Below are 20,963 nucleotides of genomic sequence, written 5' to 3' on the forward strand. Positions count from 1 at the left end.
AGGGAATTTAATATGCTTTGAGATGGGTAAATAATTTGCAGGGTTAGTGAAAGACAATTAGTTAAAAATATGTATCAGCCAAAATTGCATTCTACAATGTTAACATGGTCCTAAAATGTGAATTAGGTAAATACTTACAGCTATATAACAAACTCTTGCTTTTTCTACCAACATCCAGTTTTTCTCCAGATCAAGGTGCTTTTCCTTTTTATAACAATTAGCAGCAGCAAGATTAGCAACAAGAGACCTAAAACACCCAAAGAAAAACCAATTAGACTTTATTTATATTAAGCCAAAGCTGTTAGTACTTTTATGGGGTTACCCGCTGATATTTTTCTGAAATTTTATGGGTTTCTAACATTTTAAAATTCCTCAAAATTGTCAGAGATTTTATTTTTTAAGTCTTGTCAGAGCCTTTAAATGAATGCAAATAATACTGACTTTGAGAACTTTCCGAGACCTCCATGTTGTCTGAGATAAAAAGCGCTACAATCATCTAGTACTTCTAAATGCTTCTAAACATCACCTAGTACTGTGAAGTTGCTTTTGATACTAAAATGAGACCTACTTGTAACATTTTAATCATTCAAAGTACAGTCAAGATATAAAGCTACTAAGTCTTCTCCAAAGGGAAATCTATATAATAAAACACTTTATTTTTTTTTTAACAGTGGAAAAATATCTTTGTAAAAATAAGATTATCATACTATAATTGACTATTTAATCTAATACTTTAAAAGCCAAGTATAGGACTAATCGTATAAAACATATAAATGTGTATCATACTAACTATGAGGAATTAATTTGAAAAGCTTTACATGTAAAGGGCTGGAATCAATTAGAATTACTTTCTATAGCTGAAAACTGCCTGACCTGTGTCTGCATTTAAAATCTTGCTACAAGTGTCACCTAGGTAGTTCAATTACAGTCCAATAATTAAACTTAATAAAGTGAGAAGATGATGTATATTTCATATAAATAAATATAAATTGTTTTTTTCTTTATTGTGACCTGGAATTGACAAAGCCACCTATCATTAGAGACTTGTTTAATGTTTAGTTTTTCTATTTAAAAGAAAAACCAATTCTCCTCAAAAATATATTTCGAATCATCCATGTGCCAATTTACTATTCAACAATAGGTCTGTTTATATTCAATTAAATGACAAAAAATGAAATGTTAGTCCTTTTTGGTGGTGGATATTGAGTTCGGTCCTAATTTACAAAAATATCTTTTGTAACGATGACCTGTGGAGGAAAACTCTGAAAAAAATGGCTATTTTATAAAGCAAACATGTCTGGTGTCAGCTGCAAAACTTTGTTTTGATAATGAAACTACTGTGTGAATTCTCAGTTTGGGATAATAGGATAAAGTTACCAGCATATCTAAAACAAGTTATGAATTCTGTTATGTTCTAGGACTTGGATTAGTTAGATAGTGTGAGGTTTCTCCTTAGCTTCAACTTCTTGCATCATCTGAACGATACTGAGAGACATGATCATAATATAAGGACACAATTTAAGCTTCGGATATCTGGGAGACCTAACCTTACCATAACTCTTCTTTAAAACAGTAATTCAGTACACCAAAATTCTGTGATTTTACTCTACCCTCAGTGGTCATCAGAGGCAAAACTTAACCCATTTCTCATTAATGGGAAAACTCTGCACCTGCACATTAAAGGTATTTTTTTAGGAAAACTGAAAAGGGCAAAAGTCTAAATAAACATATTTCAGTATTTGAATAATGAATGGCTTAATTTACTGAAATCTTAAAATCATGTATATTCTTTTACACATAAAAGAGGAGTTAAAGAAAGGTATGAAAATGGCTTTGCAGCCCTAATTATCTTTAAAAGTTATAGTGATTTAATGCCTAATGTCCATATCAGTACCTAAATAGTGTCAGATTATCTATCTATCTATCTATCTATCTATCTATCTATCTATCTGATGGAGGTCAAAATAAAGGGAGCAAGGAAAGGGTCTGGATTAAAAAAAATGGAAGAAAGAAAAGAACGACAAGGAGACAGGGAATAGAGAAGACAAAGCATTCCCAACTACAAGGAATCAAAAATTTCCAGTGCATCACTATCTAAAGAGATCCTCTCTGATGATTTTAACAGATAACCTACCTAGGAAAGTTATTTTGTTTATCCCTTGCAAAGGAGAAAAAAGCTTCCGCTTATATGGTAATAATATTAGCAGTACATGTATATACTGAGGGAATACCTGCATGTAGCTACAAAAGATCAAAAGAATAAACACCAATACATGAAAGGTCCTGAGAGATATAAGTTCACAAGAAGAAGAATGTCCTACTAAGTAAAGTTGTATAAAAATATACTAAGCTGTTTCCTGAGTGGTGCATTATCCATGACTGAAGCTGTTTAATATGGAAGGATGACTATTTGGCAGAACTGTTTAGATGACCCAAATTGTAAAACTTACCTTACTGAATTCATGAAATTTCATGAATTCATAAATTTCATGAATTTCACGTTTTATGTATGTAAAATGCACACACACACACACATGTATGCATGGGTTTTACTATTCCAATCTCAGGTTATGGTGAAAAGACCAATGTTTCTAACGCAATTTTAGAAAACAATCAGCTATACAGTAAGACACTGAGCAAAGTGCTTTCTTTTCCTGAGCCTAATACAGACAACAGACAGAGACTATCGACTATAATCTAAAACTTTCATTCCACTATCCCCCATGAATTCAACAGCAACTTTAACAAAAGTAAGTTGAAAAACAAAAGGAAAAGACAGAAAGAAGAGCTTGTTGAACAGTAACGGTGATTATAAACACGGAAGTCTAGAATTTCTAATTCCGAGCGGAACTCTGACGTCACGAGTGTTCACAGAGCCGGCGAGGCCAGCGCTCCGCTCCGGGCCACACCGACCTACCTGTTGTCGCCAGTGATGCACGCGGCACAAGTCCCCGTGGGCTGCTCGCTCTGCTCGTAGTAATGAGCATCCACGTGGGCTTCGGCAGCTTTTCTTTTCAGGATCTCCCCAAACTTATCTATCCCGATGCACCCGAAAAAGGTTGCTGCTTTGTGTGGCTGCTGGATCATCCACTGCGAACAGGAGCAAATAACATGTCGGGTCAGAAAGATGGTACACATAGCTAGCTCAGCCTGCTGACCTGGACAGTGGCATGAGAGATGCTTCATGAGAAACGGGCTGATATGAACGGAATTTCAATGCTATACTACCGCTTATCGTAAAAGACTGGACAAAACCAACCATGCCAAATCTGATTTTGCTACACTGCGGGGAGAAATAGAGTACAATGATTAAAGACTCAGACGTGTAAAGCATATAGACCTTAAGTCAATACTGTTTGGTATAGGAAAATAACAGCAAATGCCAGTATAAGCAGTACAGTATTGTAATAAAATTCCCAGGATCTACTTTGAAGACTATCTGGTTTCAGTCTTCCCTCTGGCACTTATTAGTTGTATGAGTAAGACTATCCCACTTCTGTAAAATGGGGATATAATTATAAAATCTTCATAAGATTGAAGGCTAATTGAAATAATATAATATACAGTCACTGTTGAGCATAGTACCCAATACACAGTAAACAACGTATTAGCTGTCGTCAGGAAATAAATGAAAGGAAACACCTCCATTATAAATCAGTGAATACACATACAAAATCAATCATACAATGATCACAAAAGTGGATACATAAGAGAAATATTCTGGAGGTTTTATTATATCTTCACTATTAAATATTTCAGCAGAGGAAACTGGTTGACATTCTGCTTGTTTTCTATCAGGACACTGATGCGTGAGAATTTTACTTTTCATCAGTGATATTCACTCGAAAGTCAGTCAATTAAAAAATCAACAGTTTCTTTTAGAGACAAATAGAAATGTTCATTCCTTTAACATTAAGGTTTTTAAATTAGTACTCCTCTATTTCCAAAAAAATAAGTCAGTTGTGCATGGGGGCACATAAACAATCTCCCATCTCTCTGAGAGGGTGAGGCAAAAGGATTTAAGTTCCTGCCCCCGCCCACTCTGGGCAATTTAGTAATTTATGGAAACCTTAAAAGAGAGAGAGACAGACAGACAGACTGGGACAGCACAGCAGAGCAGAGCAGAGAAGAGAAGGAAAGAAAAGAAGCTAGGGACGTGGCTCACTGTGAAGGTCCTGGGTTTGCTCCCCGTACTGCAAGTGTCACATTTAACAAATTGAGTTCTTACCGTTTTGACATTCAATCAATAAACATTTAAAGCATGTCTACTAGGTGATAAAAAGATGAATATGATGATGATCCTAATACAATGTCACATCACTACATTTTCAGAGTACCCAGGAAAGTGATTCAACCTCTTCATAACCTGGATTATGTGCCTTTTAGCTAAAATAAACTACCCAGCTTCCTTTTGTTTACATCTGTATAGTACATCCTTTAAAGCCTCTCTAACTTCTGCTCTGGCTATGAGGTGAATCAGGGTCCAGAACTACCTCTGTACTGTGAACAATAGGAAAACAAAAATGAAATAACTAGAGAATTGTCAGACTTCGGCTAACAGGCAGAGCAGGACTGTGATCTCTGACTGAAAGGGAACGAGGTGAGTCCTGACACTGCAGGCTCCAGCAGGAGAAAATTTCCAGGCCGTGAGGGAGCGAAGAAGCAGCCTAGTGGAGGGTGGCATTCTCACTGAGATGAGGGGACAGAGGCGAGTACCAAGGTCAGGAAACTAGAAATTCTGAAAAAGAATTTCAGACAGGAATGAGCTGAGATCTTTAGATTTATTTTTGAGAGTTTAGTAGGATACAGCCCACTTAAGGAATATATGAAATATCAAGGAATTTACTTAAATGCTCTAGAATTATAAAGTGAGTCAAGAACTCAGGATTCCACAGCAATCATAAAAATCCAAGGTAAATGACCAAGGAACAGTTGAAAATGAAAATTTTTTAAAACAGCATTTAAAACAGCATCAAAAACTATGTAAGGGGGCCAGGGATGTTGCTCAGTAGCATGGTGCCCGCCTGGCAAGCGTGGGGTCATAAGTTCAATTCCCGGTTCAAAAAAAAAGAAAAACCATATAAGGAAAAATTTAAGCAAATACATGCAAGAACTATACGTAGAACAGTTTAAAATACATCTGAAAGGAAAAGGTCTATGTAAGTAGAGAGCTATACTATGTACATGGATTAGAAAACCCACTACTTTTAAAATTTTTGTTTTCTAAAATATTTTTTATTTTTAATTGACAGTAATTTAGCACGAGAACTGGACTAACAAGACATAACATGTCATTCAGCTTAGTATATGGAACCAGCTATTATGTTTGGATCACTTTTCTACAGGGAACAAAAGAACTCTACATAACTACACTTAACTGGAGATAGGAAAACCAGAGACCTAACTGGTTACCTCAAATAAATGAATTAGCTTAATTCAACTTAAGAGAAATTATACACATAGACTATTACCAGAAAACACTGAGAAGGGAGATTAACTGTCCATGAGGGGATCAAAAAAGGCTTCCAGAGATAAATGACATTATAAGCTGGTCTCTGAAGGCAAGTATGGTTTATCAAAAATGGTTAAGAATAACATAAGGCAGAGGCACACACCATAGCATGTTTCCTTTCCTGCTTTAAGAATTTTATTAAGGTGCCCCGAAGGTGAAAGAAGTTCCATTTGTTAAGTAGTTAGTTCCTACCTGAAGTACAGTATTTACTGACTAGCAATTTAGTGTTTATCCAGCACACAAAAAATCCCAAACCTGGAATCAGAGTGATTACCACTCTCATTTCTGGTCCCAACATTAGTTTTCATAAAGAAACTGCCAAAGCCCCACTTCTGCAAATTACATATGATGCCACGGAAAGCAATGTAGCAATATAATATTAAAAGGAAGATAAAAAAAATAAAACGAAGATATCTAGAGCGAGAGGTTCATGCTGTGCTGGTAGATGTCACTGTGTCTCACCTGAAAATTTACATATCTCGTGGACTCCCTGAGGTTGGCTGCAGCACCCCAAGGGCCCTCAGGAGTACAAAGGTGGAGAAGTAACAGTGTAGAGGTAGTAAAAGTAATGAAAAAGAAGCAGAAGAAAACAAGGGTATAATGACAGAGCGACTGTGAAGGGGGAAAGAACCTAATGGGCAAGGTAAGCCTAGCACGGAAATTAAATTCCATTGTAAAAAATCTGGACAGCATTCTGTAGGTAGACGGAAGCACATGGAATTTTTTGAGCAAGGGTGAATTATAACAACTGATATCAATTAAGAGAAGGAACCAAGAAAAAAATTACCACTGAATTTAACTAGGTACTGAGTAAGTAAGATACTAAGCTTCACACTGACAATTTTTTCACATATGGAAAGATTTCTGCTAATACTAACTTCATCCTTCAGATGAGCATTCTCACATCACCTAAATGCATTATTAAAGACAATGTAACCGGCAGTGATGCCAAAGACCCAGTAACTTCTAAGATAACGCCACGCTCTTTAATTCAACTCATGACTGAATGATGAAGAATGGCACCTAAATAGTGAAATGGTTGCAAGACAAGCCAAAGACAGGGAACTTGACACCAGAAAAACCAATGAGGCATTTTAGGAAAACTGTGAAGCACAACTATAAGAAATGAAATGTCAAAGCTGGGAAATAGCAACAAGCACACTGCAAGGGTGATGAGGAAATCAAAACTGAAGTAGGCTGATTAGAAAAACAGCAGACATCACACTGTACATGTCAAACCTGCGGTCTGCCTTTTAAAAATATTGTAATAAAGTACTTTTTAAAGGTTAGTTTTGTTACTTTACACATTAACTGCACTTCATATGCGGCCCCAAACAATTCCTCAGGACTCAAATAAAGGGACGGGGGCACAGGATGGACCTGCCTGACAGGCTGTTTTCTGCTCAGTACGTAGTATGTTCTGTCCCCTTCCTCACAGATAATTCAATTTCCTTTGCTGGCAAGCATCCTATTAATAAAAGTCTCTTAACAATCCTAATATTATCACCAACAATGGTTCGTGTGTGTGTGTTATTTGAATCTTCTTAGAACGGACTTTGGGAAACATGCGTAGCAGAAAAAAAATACATAAATTTTAGGCTCAGATGTGTACGAGCTCATCTAGCCATGTGTGGGTAAATGGCCTACTCTGTCACAATTGTTTCTTGCAGAAATATTGAAAAGACTGAATTAGACAATACAAGAAAAATGCCTCCAGCAGTTGTTACACAGTGCTGATGGTGTGAAGAAGGTACTGCAAGAAAACTGAGATAAGATGAAACAAACTTTTAGCCTGCTTTCATCCAGTTCACTCTGTTAATATTTTTGATCATCAGTTATTTGACATTACTGTGATTAGGAAAGGAGATAAAGCAGCTTCCCTCTAAATCTTCTTTGTAGGCTTCTTTCTTCTCCTTCTCCCTCAGTGCTCCTCAGGCCTGGATCTAAGGATCACCTGTTCTCTCTACACAGTGCTTTTCTAGCTCTAGTCTAGTCTAATCTAATGTAATCTAATCTACTTCTGGGATTTCAATTACGGTTTACATGCTCAGATCCTTCGTCTCTAATTTTAGTTTTGACTTGTCATCAGAAACCTCACTTCACTATCCAGATACCTTATTTTGCCCGAGTGACACATTTCTGCCTCAATTTCCACTACCTTACTTAATACAGGCTAGCATTTCCTCTCAATTAACATTACTGCAAAAGCTCCTTTTAAATGTTTTAAGTTGAAATATACACACATAACATAAAATTCACTACTTTAAACTGTTCAGTTGAGGGGGTTCTTGTATAGGGACACAGTTATGCAATCACCACCAATGCCAGGACATTTCCACTATTTCAAGAAGAAACCTGCACCCAGCATCAGTCACCCTCATTGCCCCAATACCCACCCGCCTTCAGATTTGCTTCTCTCCAACTCACTCCATTTTGAGTGATCTTCTTAAACTGTCCTCCAGTAGATACCCAAATCTCTTAAGCAAAGTTTAAACATAAACAAGTTTACATTGGGACTATCAACTGTTTTCTCTGAATCATCCTAAGGTAGGAACTTTTTTTCCTGAGACAGGCTGGCCTTGGTCTCATGATACAGCCCAGGCTGGTCTCGAACTCATTCTCCCAAGTGCTGGGATTACAGGCATGCATACCATGCCAGGCTTGTGGGAACCTCCTTGAAGAAGCAGGTATTCCAGTATTTCACTCTGTTTTCTGTTTTCTTCTAGGTTCCTTCTTAGGTTTTACATCTAAATTTCTTAGGCAAGAAAGTTAGACTAGATGCTCATATTCTGCCATAACAAAAGGTGTCATTCCTGTTATAAATTTTATTTCATTAATTATAATTTCATGTTCAGCAGATTATTTTAATCCTTTGAAAAGAGATGTTGGGTATATTTCAAATTTAAAAGACGCTAGGGCATCAGCCAGTGAGCAAACAGGAAGTCATGGTAATCTCTTCAGAAAGCTTAGGGTTTAGGATATATAACAGCTACAGACAAGAGCACATTACTGTTTATCATGTGAGCTGTACCTATACAGTAGCAGCTGTGGCAGCATCGGTTCAGATGCTAGGAAGTGGCCGAAGAGTACTTTCTAAGAGAAACACGAAAAAGTACCTGGGCTGACATTTAACTATCACAGGATAAGGACACAATACCACCACACCATGGCACCTACTCAGTATTTTAAGCTGAAAGAATCTGAGAAACAGTAAGGTGAGAAGGACTTTTTCATCCTCTCCTCATGTGACAGGTGCTTTCCTAACTCCTGGAACAAAGATATATCCTGGTCTCTTAAGACGGGCGGGGCGGGGCGGGGGGCAGGAGTGGACGACACTGAGATGCATCTGAACAGAGGCCGTGGGTACGTTTTCCTGAGTTTACTATTCTTAGCTTATACCTCTTCAGGCTTCTCCAAATCTAGTTAGTATAAAAATACACAGGTTTACCTGCTTCTTCAGTCTTCCTATTCTTAAAAGCCTCATATCATACAAAACACAGATTGAATAAATTTATATTTTTCTTTTGTTAATTTGCCTTTTGTAAGAGGGGCTCCAGGTGAGAATTTAGAAGGAAGCTTGTCATGGTGGTGCCTGTAATCCCGGCAGCCTGAAAGGCCAAGGCAAGAGGATTGCAAGTTTGGGCCCAGCCTGGGCAACTTAAGGAGACCCTGTCTTAAAATAAAAAATAAAAAAGGTCAGGGGATATAGATTACTGTGAAGGCCCTGCCTGTATTCAGTCCGCAACACAAAAAGAAAATTTTTTTTCTCCCCTACAACAACTATAAAACAGGAGTTAGGGGACATACAAATTTTGAGTGGGAAGCTAATTTTCAAAAGGAGAGAGACAGGGAGGAAGAGAGAGAGAGAGAAAATGAGACCTTGAGAACAGAGGGGAGGGAGAGAGAGAGACAGTTGAGATTAGGAAACCAAAACTAAAAGTGCAGTCATAGTTCCAAATTGGATTTGATACTTTTAAATACAAAAATTAGTAAGAAGAGGTTGTAGAATCAAACCATGCTATCTCTTCTTTATATCTGTTTTATAAAAGGACAGTATTCTCTAAGGCACACCAAGAAAGTGTCCTTAAATATATTCTATTTGGAGACACCATTAATAACGTAACCATTACAAAGGTTAAAGGATCAGTAGAAAACTTGCTATGAGGATGGCACTAAGTTGTAATTTTATGATTGCTACTATGGTATTATAATTATTATGTCAGTATTAACACTGTTGTTGGTGTTATTTCTAAGGCAAACTGTTACATATCTAGAAGAATGGAAAGGAATGTGACTTTGGTTTTCTGAGATTTGCAGCCTGCCTGCAGTCCACAGGTTCCTAACATGGCAATTTATGAATAAGAGGAAAGGCGAAACTGATCAACTTCTAGAAGCTAGAGGAAGACTCTGATTTATTTTTCAGAAGAGGATTCACAGATTTCATCAGACTGCCTAAAGGGTGTCGGCCATCCACGCCGAGAGGTGCAAAGGGACAGCTGATCACAAACACAGCCATGGGGACGTGTTTTTTCCTTCCGTAGGAAGCATTTATTGAGAGAAAGAAAGCTCCTGTCAAAGAGAGACAGAAGTGGTCCTAAGTGAGTGGCCCCGGGGACCCCTTTTAATCATGGGAGCTTTATAGCGCAAAGCTATGAGGTGAGGCCGGTCTAAGGTGAGACAAAACTAACACTGATCTAGTAGGAAATCACAAGGTGGGTAGGAGGTAGGAATCCTTTCAAGCAAAAGAGCAAAAAAGTTATAGGAACACACCAAATTAACTAAGAAAGTCATTTTGTCTGAAAATATTTAACTAAATTTTAAAATAGTATGCAAGTTATGGTTTGCCAAAATCTGTTATCTGAAATGTTCACTGAATTAATTTCTTAAGATTAACAAAAATAGGTAGCCTGGACTTATCTCTAAAAATCTCCAAAATTAGGTGATAAGAAATTACATTGCATCAGGTGTTGTGCTATAGAAGGCTTCACATTTTTATTAAATCTGACTTCCACCTGAAGCCTTGAAACATCAAGATTTCTATCAAGTGGACAGTATAGATCCTACTGCTATGCTCTCCCAAGATATAAAAAACTATTCATTATATACTTTAATTTCTTATTTGTATATAAGGAAGTTAAGTCTTTCTTTTAAATTGGAATAGATGGGGATCTCTTAAGGACAAATTTGGTCTTTAAAAAAAGTTTTCAGAATCCGAATTCAATACAGTTTTTCACAACATTAAACAAAATTCCTTTACACAGTGATATCATGTTGTGAATATATGCGGTGGTACACTGAAGCAACCTTATGTTATCACAGATGACAGCAATACCTGCTCTGGAATATACAGAAGTTTTCATCCATCTACATCTTTGTAACTTAAAAATCATATAATCTTTTCCCCCAGTATTTCACACACTTTACTCTGCTAACATTAAGAAAATTTGTGCTACAAAATGTAATTCACAGACAAGGCCAAACTAAACTATGATTAGCAAAACATGAGTTACAAACAGCAATAAGAGGGAGTTAAATTTCTGACACTGTTCTGTACTTACTATATGTCAGTCCCTGGGCTAGTGTTTTATCTGCTATGTTATCTCATTTAACTGGAACCACCAAGATGAAGTAGGTGCTATACTTTTATTATTAGAACTTACAGGTGGAAATCATAGAGGGTGAGTTGGTAGCAGACCCAGTCTGTCTGATTTTAGGAAGTATCTCTTAATCATTATTTAAGATAGAAAAATGAAAGGCAAGCAATGAAAAGCATACCTGAAGGAATATGGGCACCCCTTGGGTATAAACCTGGTGTGGAAAGGTGTAATTGTGTGACCTCATATAGGAATCTCTCTAGCTACTACTGTCCTTAATAGTTTGTGTTGGGAAATTACAGTGATGTTCTAAGAATCTATTCTACCCATAGAAAATATTTTGTGAATGAAACAAAAAAAAGAACCAAGGGCTGGGGATTTAGCTCAGTGGCAAAAGCGCCTGCCTGGCAAGCGCAAGGTCATGAGTTCGGTTCCCGGTACCGGAGAAAAACCAAAAAAAAAAAAAAAAAAAAAAACAAGTTTAAAAAAAAAGAACCAAACAAGTTTATTGAGGCAAACTAAATCTGAGGCTGAAAGGTGAGGAAAAGAAGAAATTTTTAGAGAAAAATCCGTGGTCTTTTGAAGTAAGGTTATCACTCAGATGCATCTTCCCAGAAATTCTAGAAAAATCCACAGAGGAGCATGCCAACTCATAAGCAAAGAGGAAAAAAAAATGGAAAAATGTCCTTCTTCTTTATTATTTCTAGTATACACTTTATGAAAAGCAAAAATCCTTCAAGGCAGTAAACATCTGCCCATGAACACCTATCAGCAGCAACATCAAAAACATAAGGCAAAGGTCAAGTCAAAGTTTATTGACAGTGACGAACTATGACAGCCTCTATTAAATTACCCCTTCCTGCAAGGTGTATTTGATCAATGCAGCAAAGATATTTTCCCTCAGTCACATAACAAGCTATTTGTTGAGATTGAAACATCTGGTCACTCTCTCCTAACACTGCAATTTCATGCACAGTTAGCATTAGGGCACATTTCTTCTCGTCTTCTTACAGGGTCCATAAGAGTGGCACATATGGCTGATCATTTCATTCAAAAAGGATTCAATTCAAGGCATTACACACAATCGTCGGTGCTTTATGGTGTTTTAAGTCTACCTGCCATCGTTTCCCATCATCATCGCTGACTGCTGTTCTCTTCTACTATAAAAGCCTGCAAATATGACAGAGTACTTAAAGCTTAACAGCTTTCCTCTACTGGAGTTAGAAAGCATTTAAGGCAAAGGAATCTATAAAGTGGCAGGTCATTTTCCATTGTCAAGATCGCCCAGTACATTAAACTATTTACTACTTTATTTACGGCTTAACAGAGATCTAGTATACATCAGAAAATAATTTTTAATGTGAAATCAAATGCCTAACCATCTGCTGGGCTGAGCTATGAAGTATATCCTACTGGCTGTAATTTTAAGTTATAATAAAGAATTTAAAAATAAGGTCATAGAAATATTTGAAAAATTGATTAACAGTTTTCAGAATTTTAAGAAATTTGGTGAAGAACAATTCTATACTAGAGAAAACAAGAGATGCTACAATTTTATCAGTTCCATATGCTGAAAAGTTTCCACTTGAAATTCATGCATTTGTTGTCATGGTAACAGGACCCCTTCTTGAAATGCTTATAGTAGTAAATCTGAACTCACACCATAGATTTCCCTTTTCTCTTCCTTTTGGATTAATAGCTTTAAGGGAAAATGGGCAGGGTGGGGAATATTTTTAAAGCTACTGTTTTATGTTTCCTTTGATGTATCACCCTGATGCTATGACTGTATGAGTACAGTAATCTAAAATTTAAGGATCTGTCTAGACATTAACAGGTAAGTGGATTTCAATAATGAAATATTCTTATGACAAAGAATCATTTATGACAGTCTGACAATAAGCGACATAAAATGGCTGATTAAGGAACAAGAAGAGTAAAACTACAAAGATGAACTGAAACCTAAGTTAGGTACAGTGTCCCAGGCTGCTACGTTAGCATAGAAACGCTTTGTTTATTAATTTGGTCATTAATTTTGTCCAAGTTTGCATCCCTGTAACAGCAAAGAGTGTAGTCTACTCTCAGTATCACTGGACTGTACTGACTGATGAGTCAGGCATGGTCCTTGTGCCATAGAGATTCCAAATAAAACAATACAAAATAAGAAGCAAAGCAAACAAAACCATTAAACAGAGAAATAAAATAATTACATGAAAATGAAGGACTGAGGACAACATGTGAGAAGAGAAAAGGAAGGAAACTGCTTCCAAGGGGCCTAAGGTCATAGAAGGTGACATAATACATGCAAATAAGGAAACTAGCTGGGTGTGGTAGTGCATGCCTGTAGTCTCAGCACTCTGCAGGATGAGGCAGGAGGGTCCCTGTGATTTTAAGGCCAGTGTGGGCTACATAAGTGAGTTCAAGGCCAGCCTGCATTACATAGTAAGACCCTGTCTCAAACACAAAACAAAACAGCAACAATAACAAAAAAACAAATCCCCCAAACTAGACAAGGAATAAGTCTGTAATCTGGGGGGCTTTCCAAACCAAAAGAAGAGCCAGTACAAAGTTTCTGAGGCAGGGAAGACTGGCATATTAAAATAACTGAACAAACCAGGAGGGGTACTACATGCTTGTAATTTCCCCACATAGGCTGATGCAGGAGGATCACAAGTCCAGTCTAACCTGGGCAACTTGGACACTTTGTCTCAAAGGAAAGAAAATTGGGTGGGGACAAAGATCCTCCGTACAGCATTGCTCAGTTTGATCCCCAGAGACAGACAGAGACAAAGAAAGACAGAGGCAGAGTGGCAGAGAAAAAGAGAGAAAGAGAGAGACAGAGACAGAGACAGAGAGAGACAGAGACAGAGACAGAGAGAGACAGAGACAGAGAAAGAGAGAGACAGAGACAGAGACAGAGAGAGACAGAGACAGAGACAGAGAGACACACAGACACAGAGACACAAACCAACCAGCGAAGGGATAATACTGTTGTCATGGTCTACTCAGGAGATAGTTAAACCACTGGGTCCATGACACCATATTTTATAAAGGACTACTGGGTGGGATCAAGCAGCTACACGATAAAACTATTTCAGAAAGATAGGGCAACAATGTAGGGAAAACGAACACTAAAATGTTTGGAGATAATTCTCCATCAGTGTCTCCCACCTGCATAGGACTTCTACTAGATTTTATTGTGGACTACTCTAGGATGTTTATATAGCAAAAGGCCTTAGGAGGTGAGGACACTGTGTCCTTCACAGTAAAGGTTGGGTAGGTTTCCAAGAACTTCTTTGAGAGACCAGGGGCTTCTTGATTCCAGGATTTCTCAGTTGTGCTACCAACTCTGCGAACACAGCTCCACCTTGGTTCACCTCACATTGCTCAGGTGACTGCGGAGGATGCAGAACCAATGGGATAACAAAGCTCGTGCTGCCTGCGATGCCGGCAGTAATAAATTCCTGTCTCTGGCCCTGGAGGCACTTGTCCTCTGTCAGCACCTTCAAAACTGGCAGGCTAATTTGTTAGCTTACAAGGAGGGTAAAATACAAGATATTTCACGGTTATTTACAAAAAGAAGAGAATACGACGACAGAACTATGGAAGACCAATTAACAGTCCATTCAGTATTACAGGAAAGAGAAAGGATCTCAGTGGCAAGAAATCGAGGGGAAGGACTGAAGCAAGACTTGGAGGTGGAATGACAAGCCCTGGGCCTGAAGAGGTGTGAGGCGGGACAGTGGAGCCCGAGTGTAACTGTGGCTCTAACTGGATGACAGGTGGGTGTTTATGCCATCAGCAGGGAAGGTAACGTAAGACAGAGCAGAAACACATTGTGAAAATTCAGAGAAAGGTGAGAGGAGTCTAAATACCCTGCATTCTAAGGCTGTTCAGGTAGGGATATCTACTGGAGCACTGGCTTCCAGATAAAAGTCACAAGTAGGGAAAAGTGCTAGCAAACAGCTTTTCAAAGATGGGTCTGTAGGCACCTGAAACACCCTTAAGAATTTGTCAGGGGAACCCCATGGTCAACTTAGCTTTTGCAATAATACTAGGATATTATTTGCGTGTTTCACTGTGTGGACATGTGTTTTCACAGTATAAATTCAATGGCGGGTAAAGTTCATGCCTAAGGAAGAATAAAGGAAACCGAATCAAGCTACACAAGCAGAACTGAATTCCTCAAGCTCTAGCACTTAGGTTAAAAAGATGTTAATTTATTTGAAGCAGCAAAAATTCATGGAGTTTTTTATTAAATACTGAGCATGAAATACATATTCTGTGTGAAAAAAAATGGGAACTATGAATGAAATACAATGGTTTTCTGAGGAAAAGAACTTGTGCAGTAGTTTTTCCCTGAACTAGCTGCTTTTTTTCATGGAAAACTATTTTTATTTGAAATAATGACTGACAGACAAATGATAGTTATTCAGACCGAGACATTTGGCAGACATTTTCCTGAAAATGAAAAAAGTAAGCCTGTCACTTGGAAAAAATGTCAGGATTTATTGCTAATAATAAAATTTGAGCTTTCAAATGAAAATTATAATTGTGTAAACCTCACATTCTCCACAGTGAGATTCTCAATACTTAAAGACTATTTTTCTTGAGATTGGTAGTGATGTTGACAAATGAGATATTTTATAACATTTGCAAGATCTGCATTATTTAATGAATGCAAACTTTGCAAGTGACTGATTTATCATGGTAAAAATAACACATATGGGCACGATGTCCATTCAAAACATTAAACAGACTGATGGATGTATATTTAATAGCTTTGTTACCACATACAATCACGGACTTAAATTGTACAACTCAGTGGTGTTTAGTATATTTAAAGAACTGTACAAGAATTACCACATTAATTTTAAAATACTTCTCAATACTCCAAAAAGAAAACCTTTAGTTTTAGTTATCCTACCTGAAAGCTCCCATTCCTACAAATTCCAGGCAAACACTAACCTACTTTTTGTCTCTTTTTAAATACTCAGGTTCAGGACATTTCATAGACATACAATCATAAACCTAGTGTACTCTCGGGACTGGCTTCTTTTGTTTAGTATATGTTTTCAAAATTCATGCATGTTGTATGCACCATTCCTTTACAACCAGATAATATTCTACTATGTAAATAATACAAATATTGTTTATTTATTCATTTATTCAACAGACAGGGGTTATTCTTAATTTTAGGCTATTCTGAATAATGCTGCTATAAACGTTTGTGCATAATTTTTGTGTAAACATTTATTTTCATTTCCTTCATGTGTTCACCTAAGAGTAGACTTCATAGGTAGGTAATATGGCAACTCCATATTCACACAGGAGGTACACTCAGACTATATTCAAAAGACACCGTACAATTTAGTTTTCCATCAGTCATACACAAGGCCTCCAATTCCTCCACATACTTGCCCCAAGGTGGTCATTTTGATTACAACCAACCATGTCACTGTAGCTGTGGCTTCCGTCACCCCAGCAGGTAATGATGCGGAACACCTTCCCATTAACCCACTGGGCATTAGTAAACCTTTTCCAAGAGAAAGAAATGGCTCTAACTATCCTTTGCCACTTATAAATTGGGCAATTAAGCTTGGCATGGTGGTGTACACATGTAATCCCAGCACTTTGGAAGGTTGAGGTAGGAGGATCACAAGCTCGAACCCAGCCCAAGCAACTTAGCAACTACATACATCCTACCTGACAATAAAAAATAAAAAGGGCAAAGGGCCGAGGTTCAATCCCTAGTGCTGAAAAAAAAATATTTTAGTATTGAGTTGTAATAACTCTTTATATATTCAAGATAAAACATACATGATTGCAAGAAAATTCCTCCCCTTTGTGAATTGCCTTTTTACTTTATGGTATATATATATGTATATATGTATGTATGTATTTATTTTAGTGATAAGAATTGAACTCAGAGCATCTTGCATGCCAGGCACACACTACTGCTCTACCACTGAACTGCACTGCCAGCCCCAGTGCTATCTGAAGCACAAAAGGTTTTAATTTTGATGAATCTATTTCTTTGCTTTTGTTGCTCATGCTTTTGGTGAACAATAAATCTTTTGCCAAATTCAAGGTCATAAGAGTGTATTCCTAACTCTTCCTCTAAGAGCTGTTCTAGCTCCCACATTGCAGTCTTGGATCCATTGTGAGTTAATTTTGTGTTTGCGAGGTAAGGATTCAGCTTCATTCCTTCACATGTGCACAGGCAGTTGCCCCTGCTTCCCTTAGTGAAGACTGTCTCTTCTCCCATAGCAGCTATCAATAGCTTGCCCTAAATGAAGACTTACTTCTGGATTCCATAATTCTATACCCTTGGAAGCATGTCCATCATTTTGCCAATACTTCAATGTATTGATCGGTGTAGGCTTTCGGTAAGGTTTTAAACTGAGACATGACAGGCTCACAAGTTTGTTCTTTTTCAAGCTTGTCCTGACTATACGAGGTCACAGGAATAACTTGAAAATTCCATAGTAAAGTTGAGATTTTGATATAAAATTGTAGATTCATTTAAGAAAGAAGCCATAAAAAATTTAAATCTACCAAAATACCAACAAATGTTGGCTTTCTATTTATTTAGGTTTCTTTAATTTCTTTCAACGATATAGTATAGTTTTTAGAGGATATTAGTTTTATACTTCTTTTATTAAGTACTTTATTTTTCTTGAGGTGATTTAAATGGAGGTGTTTCATAGTTTCTTTTTTGATTTGTTCATTGATATACTATAGAAACTGAATTTTCTATCTTGATATAGTATCTACATCAATTTGCAAGGTGATGAGCTTGATTATTCCTTCTCATAGTTTCTTAGCAGATTCTTTAGTTTTTTTCATACACAAGATGATTTTATCTGCAAATAAAGATAGTAATTATCTCCCCTCAAGTATTAAAGATTGCATTGTAATGAGCTACATCCCCAGCTCTTTATTTTATTTTTGACACAGGATCTTGCTATATAGCCCAGACTAGAGCCAGGAGAGTGATACTCCTGCCTCAGCTTCCCTAGTAGCAGGGATTACACGTGTACCATACTGCCTAGCTCTCTAGTCACATTTTTTTAGAAGGGGAGGTTGCACTGGGGGTTGAATTTAGGAAGCTGTGCATGCTGAGCAAGTCTGCTGCCAAGCTAGGTCCTTAGACCCCTCTCCTCATCTCCGCTGACTTTTGAGGGAGGGTCTTGCTAAATTGCCCAGACCAGACTGGAACATTTGATTTTTCTGCCTCAGCCTTCCAAGTAGGCCTATGCCACCAGGCCCAGTGAGATAGTTTTGCTTCTTTCTTTCCAGTGTGGACGGCCTTTTATTCATCCATTTAAGGGGTACAATTAAATGATTTCAGATACATGCATACTTGTCCCACCATCATCACAGTGAATTTTAGAACAGTTTTGCACATGAAAAGGAAAGCCTGTACCCACTAGCAGCTACTCATTCACCTTCCTGTCTCTCCTAGGCCTAGGCTGATTTTTGCAACATGTAAACTCGGTTGGTAATTTTCCCTCTCTGAACCCCAAAGCTGTGAAACATACTTACAAATTATTTCATTGTGAATTTGTTTTTCACCATAATGTATTATTTCATACCTGTTATGGCTTTTGCTTTGAAAATTACTGATTGCTAAGAATGTGTCCACTGATTGGCTTGGCACCACCCTAATCTAAGTACCCTGACACAACATAAGGGACAGAAGGCTTGTCTTGTCCCTTGCTTGTTTGCTTTATGACCATCTGCCTGCCATGAACTATTTCTCTTCTGTGATGCCCCTCTCCCATGCCATACTGTCTTGGAGCCAGATGACAATGGGGCCAGATGACAATGGAAACCTCTACAAATTGTGAACTAAATAAACTTTTGCTCCTTTAACTGTGGGTATTGGGTATTTTGTTTCAGCAATGAGAAAAGTAATTAAGACAGTGTATTTAAGTGATTTCATTGTGAATTCATCATAATATTATTTGAAAAGGAAACATCATGATCAAAAAAGTAGTCAGCCAGCCATGGTGGTACATGCTTGTAATCCCAGCACTTGGGGGGCTGAGGCAGGAGGACTGCTAAGAGTTTGAGGCCAGCCTGGGCTACAAGTGAGTTCAAGGCCAGTCTCAAAAAGACTACCGTGAAACTAAGTTTAATGTATCCCCAAAATAGTTTTTGCAAGGACATGAATTACTCAGTATGATCTTCTAAAAGTTTTAATCGAACATTCTTAACAATCAGTAATTTTCAAATCATCTTTATCCTAATCACACATACTCTAGACTCACTTCTAATCATAGTCTATTGAGCCAATTTTATATCAGAAGAAATTACAGAAATCAGGCAGAGTATTCAAAAGATGTGGCCTTAAATTTTGGAGTGCTAACTCCGACCATTAAGTCAGCGAAGTGTATTTGGAAAGGAAACAATATGGTCAATTTTATGACTATTTTGGGTAATTCTGCTTTCCTAACAAATATCAGTAATTGTCATCTGTGATATTAAGGGAAAAACTTACCTATACCACACTCACTAACTTTTGTTCAGAGATCCACAGTCAGTTTTAGAAACTGATTTACTGAGCGATTAAAAATCAAGTGGAGTTCACAGAACTCATTTATTTTTATATGAACATAAATTCCTTTAGTTTTTTTTAACCTATGTACATTGCTGTTGTACAATTAACCATTTTAATGGATTCTTCTATTAGTGTTACATCTAAGGAATCTATTTGTTTAATTTCATTCAGTAATGTTTTATAGTTTCCACAGTAACTGTTTTACATACCTTCTGTCAGATTTACCCCCAAGTGTTTGGATTATTGATATCATGCTATAAATTGCTTTTAATAAATTTTAATGTGAGGGCTGGGGGTACAGCTCAGTGGCAGAAAACCTGACTAGCATGTGCAAGACTGGGGTTTGATCTCTACCACAAGGTGTAAAAATTAATTATTACTACTTCACTGTTAGTATAGAAACCTAAATTTGATTAAAACTATTGATCTTAAAACAGGTGTGGTGGTGCATACCCATAACCCCAGAATTCTGGGAAACTATGGCAGAAGAATAGCAGTTTAGTGACTTAGCAAGACCCTGCCCTAAAATTAGAAAAAGGGCAGGGGATGAGGCTCTGTGCAAAGGCCCTGGGTTCCATCCCCACGACTGCACGACACAAAATAAAACAGATCTTGTATTCTGTTAGTACACTAAATATGTTCATTAGTTATAGTACTTCTTTCTAGAATCTGTGGTACAGTGTGCACAGACCATCATATCCTTGAAGAATACTATCCGACTGCCTTATGCTTTTCTAATCTGGACACTTTTCTTTATTGATGAGAATGGCCAGAACATCTAATATGTAAATGTTCAACAGAACTGCTTAAAGCACACATCCTTGTCTTATGCTTGGTTTTAGTTGGAAAGCATTCAGCCTTAAATAATTTTTTTACTTTTTATTAGGCAGGGGTTGAGACAGAGTCTCATTTTGTAGCTCATTTGGGCCTTGAATTTAACTATGCAACACAGGCTGGCCTCAAACTCTTAATCCTCCTGACTGAGTCTCTAAGTACGGAAGCATTTAACTTTTCACCAGTAAGTATGACAGTCTCGGTTCTATACACACACACTGGCGTAAGGAGGGTCCCTCAATACCCAATGTATACAGCAATTTTATAAGAAAAGGATGTTAGATTTTGTCATATGCTTTTTCTGCTTTATAAACACATGACTTTGCTATTGAAGATGGAGGACAAATATAGTCCTTCATTTTGTCAGAAAGGAGATCCTCAAATTCTATCAGTTTTAATGAATGAAAAAATGATTTAGTAAATACAGTCAAGTATGCAAATACACAGGGGTTTCCCGGAA

The 20,963-nt window shown here is 37.3% G+C and overlaps 1 protein-coding gene across 3 annotated transcripts in view; it reads right to left on the minus strand.

Moving 5' to 3' along the window:
- Adk (adenosine kinase) overlaps window positions 1-20,963 on the minus strand; it is a 506,600-nt gene that overhangs the window by 276,740 nt on the left and 208,897 nt on the right. For all 3 annotated transcript variants that reach the window (XM_013516884.1, XM_005389928.2, XM_005389929.2), the window contains exons 5-6: window positions 2,918-3,090; window positions 139-247 (exon numbers count right to left, since the gene is read on the minus strand). In XM_013516884.1, coding sequence (XP_013372338.1) covers window positions 139-247; window positions 2,918-3,090 — 282 coding nt within the window. The remainder of the gene's footprint in view (window positions 1-138; window positions 248-2,917; window positions 3,091-20,963) is intronic.

This window comes from Chinchilla lanigera, unplaced genomic scaffold, assembly GCF_000276665.1.
Source record: "Chinchilla lanigera isolate Chin_1 unplaced genomic scaffold, ChiLan1.0 scaffold00036, whole genome shotgun sequence".
In the NCBI taxonomy this organism is placed as follows: Eukaryota; Metazoa; Chordata; class Mammalia; order Rodentia; family Chinchillidae; genus Chinchilla; species Chinchilla lanigera.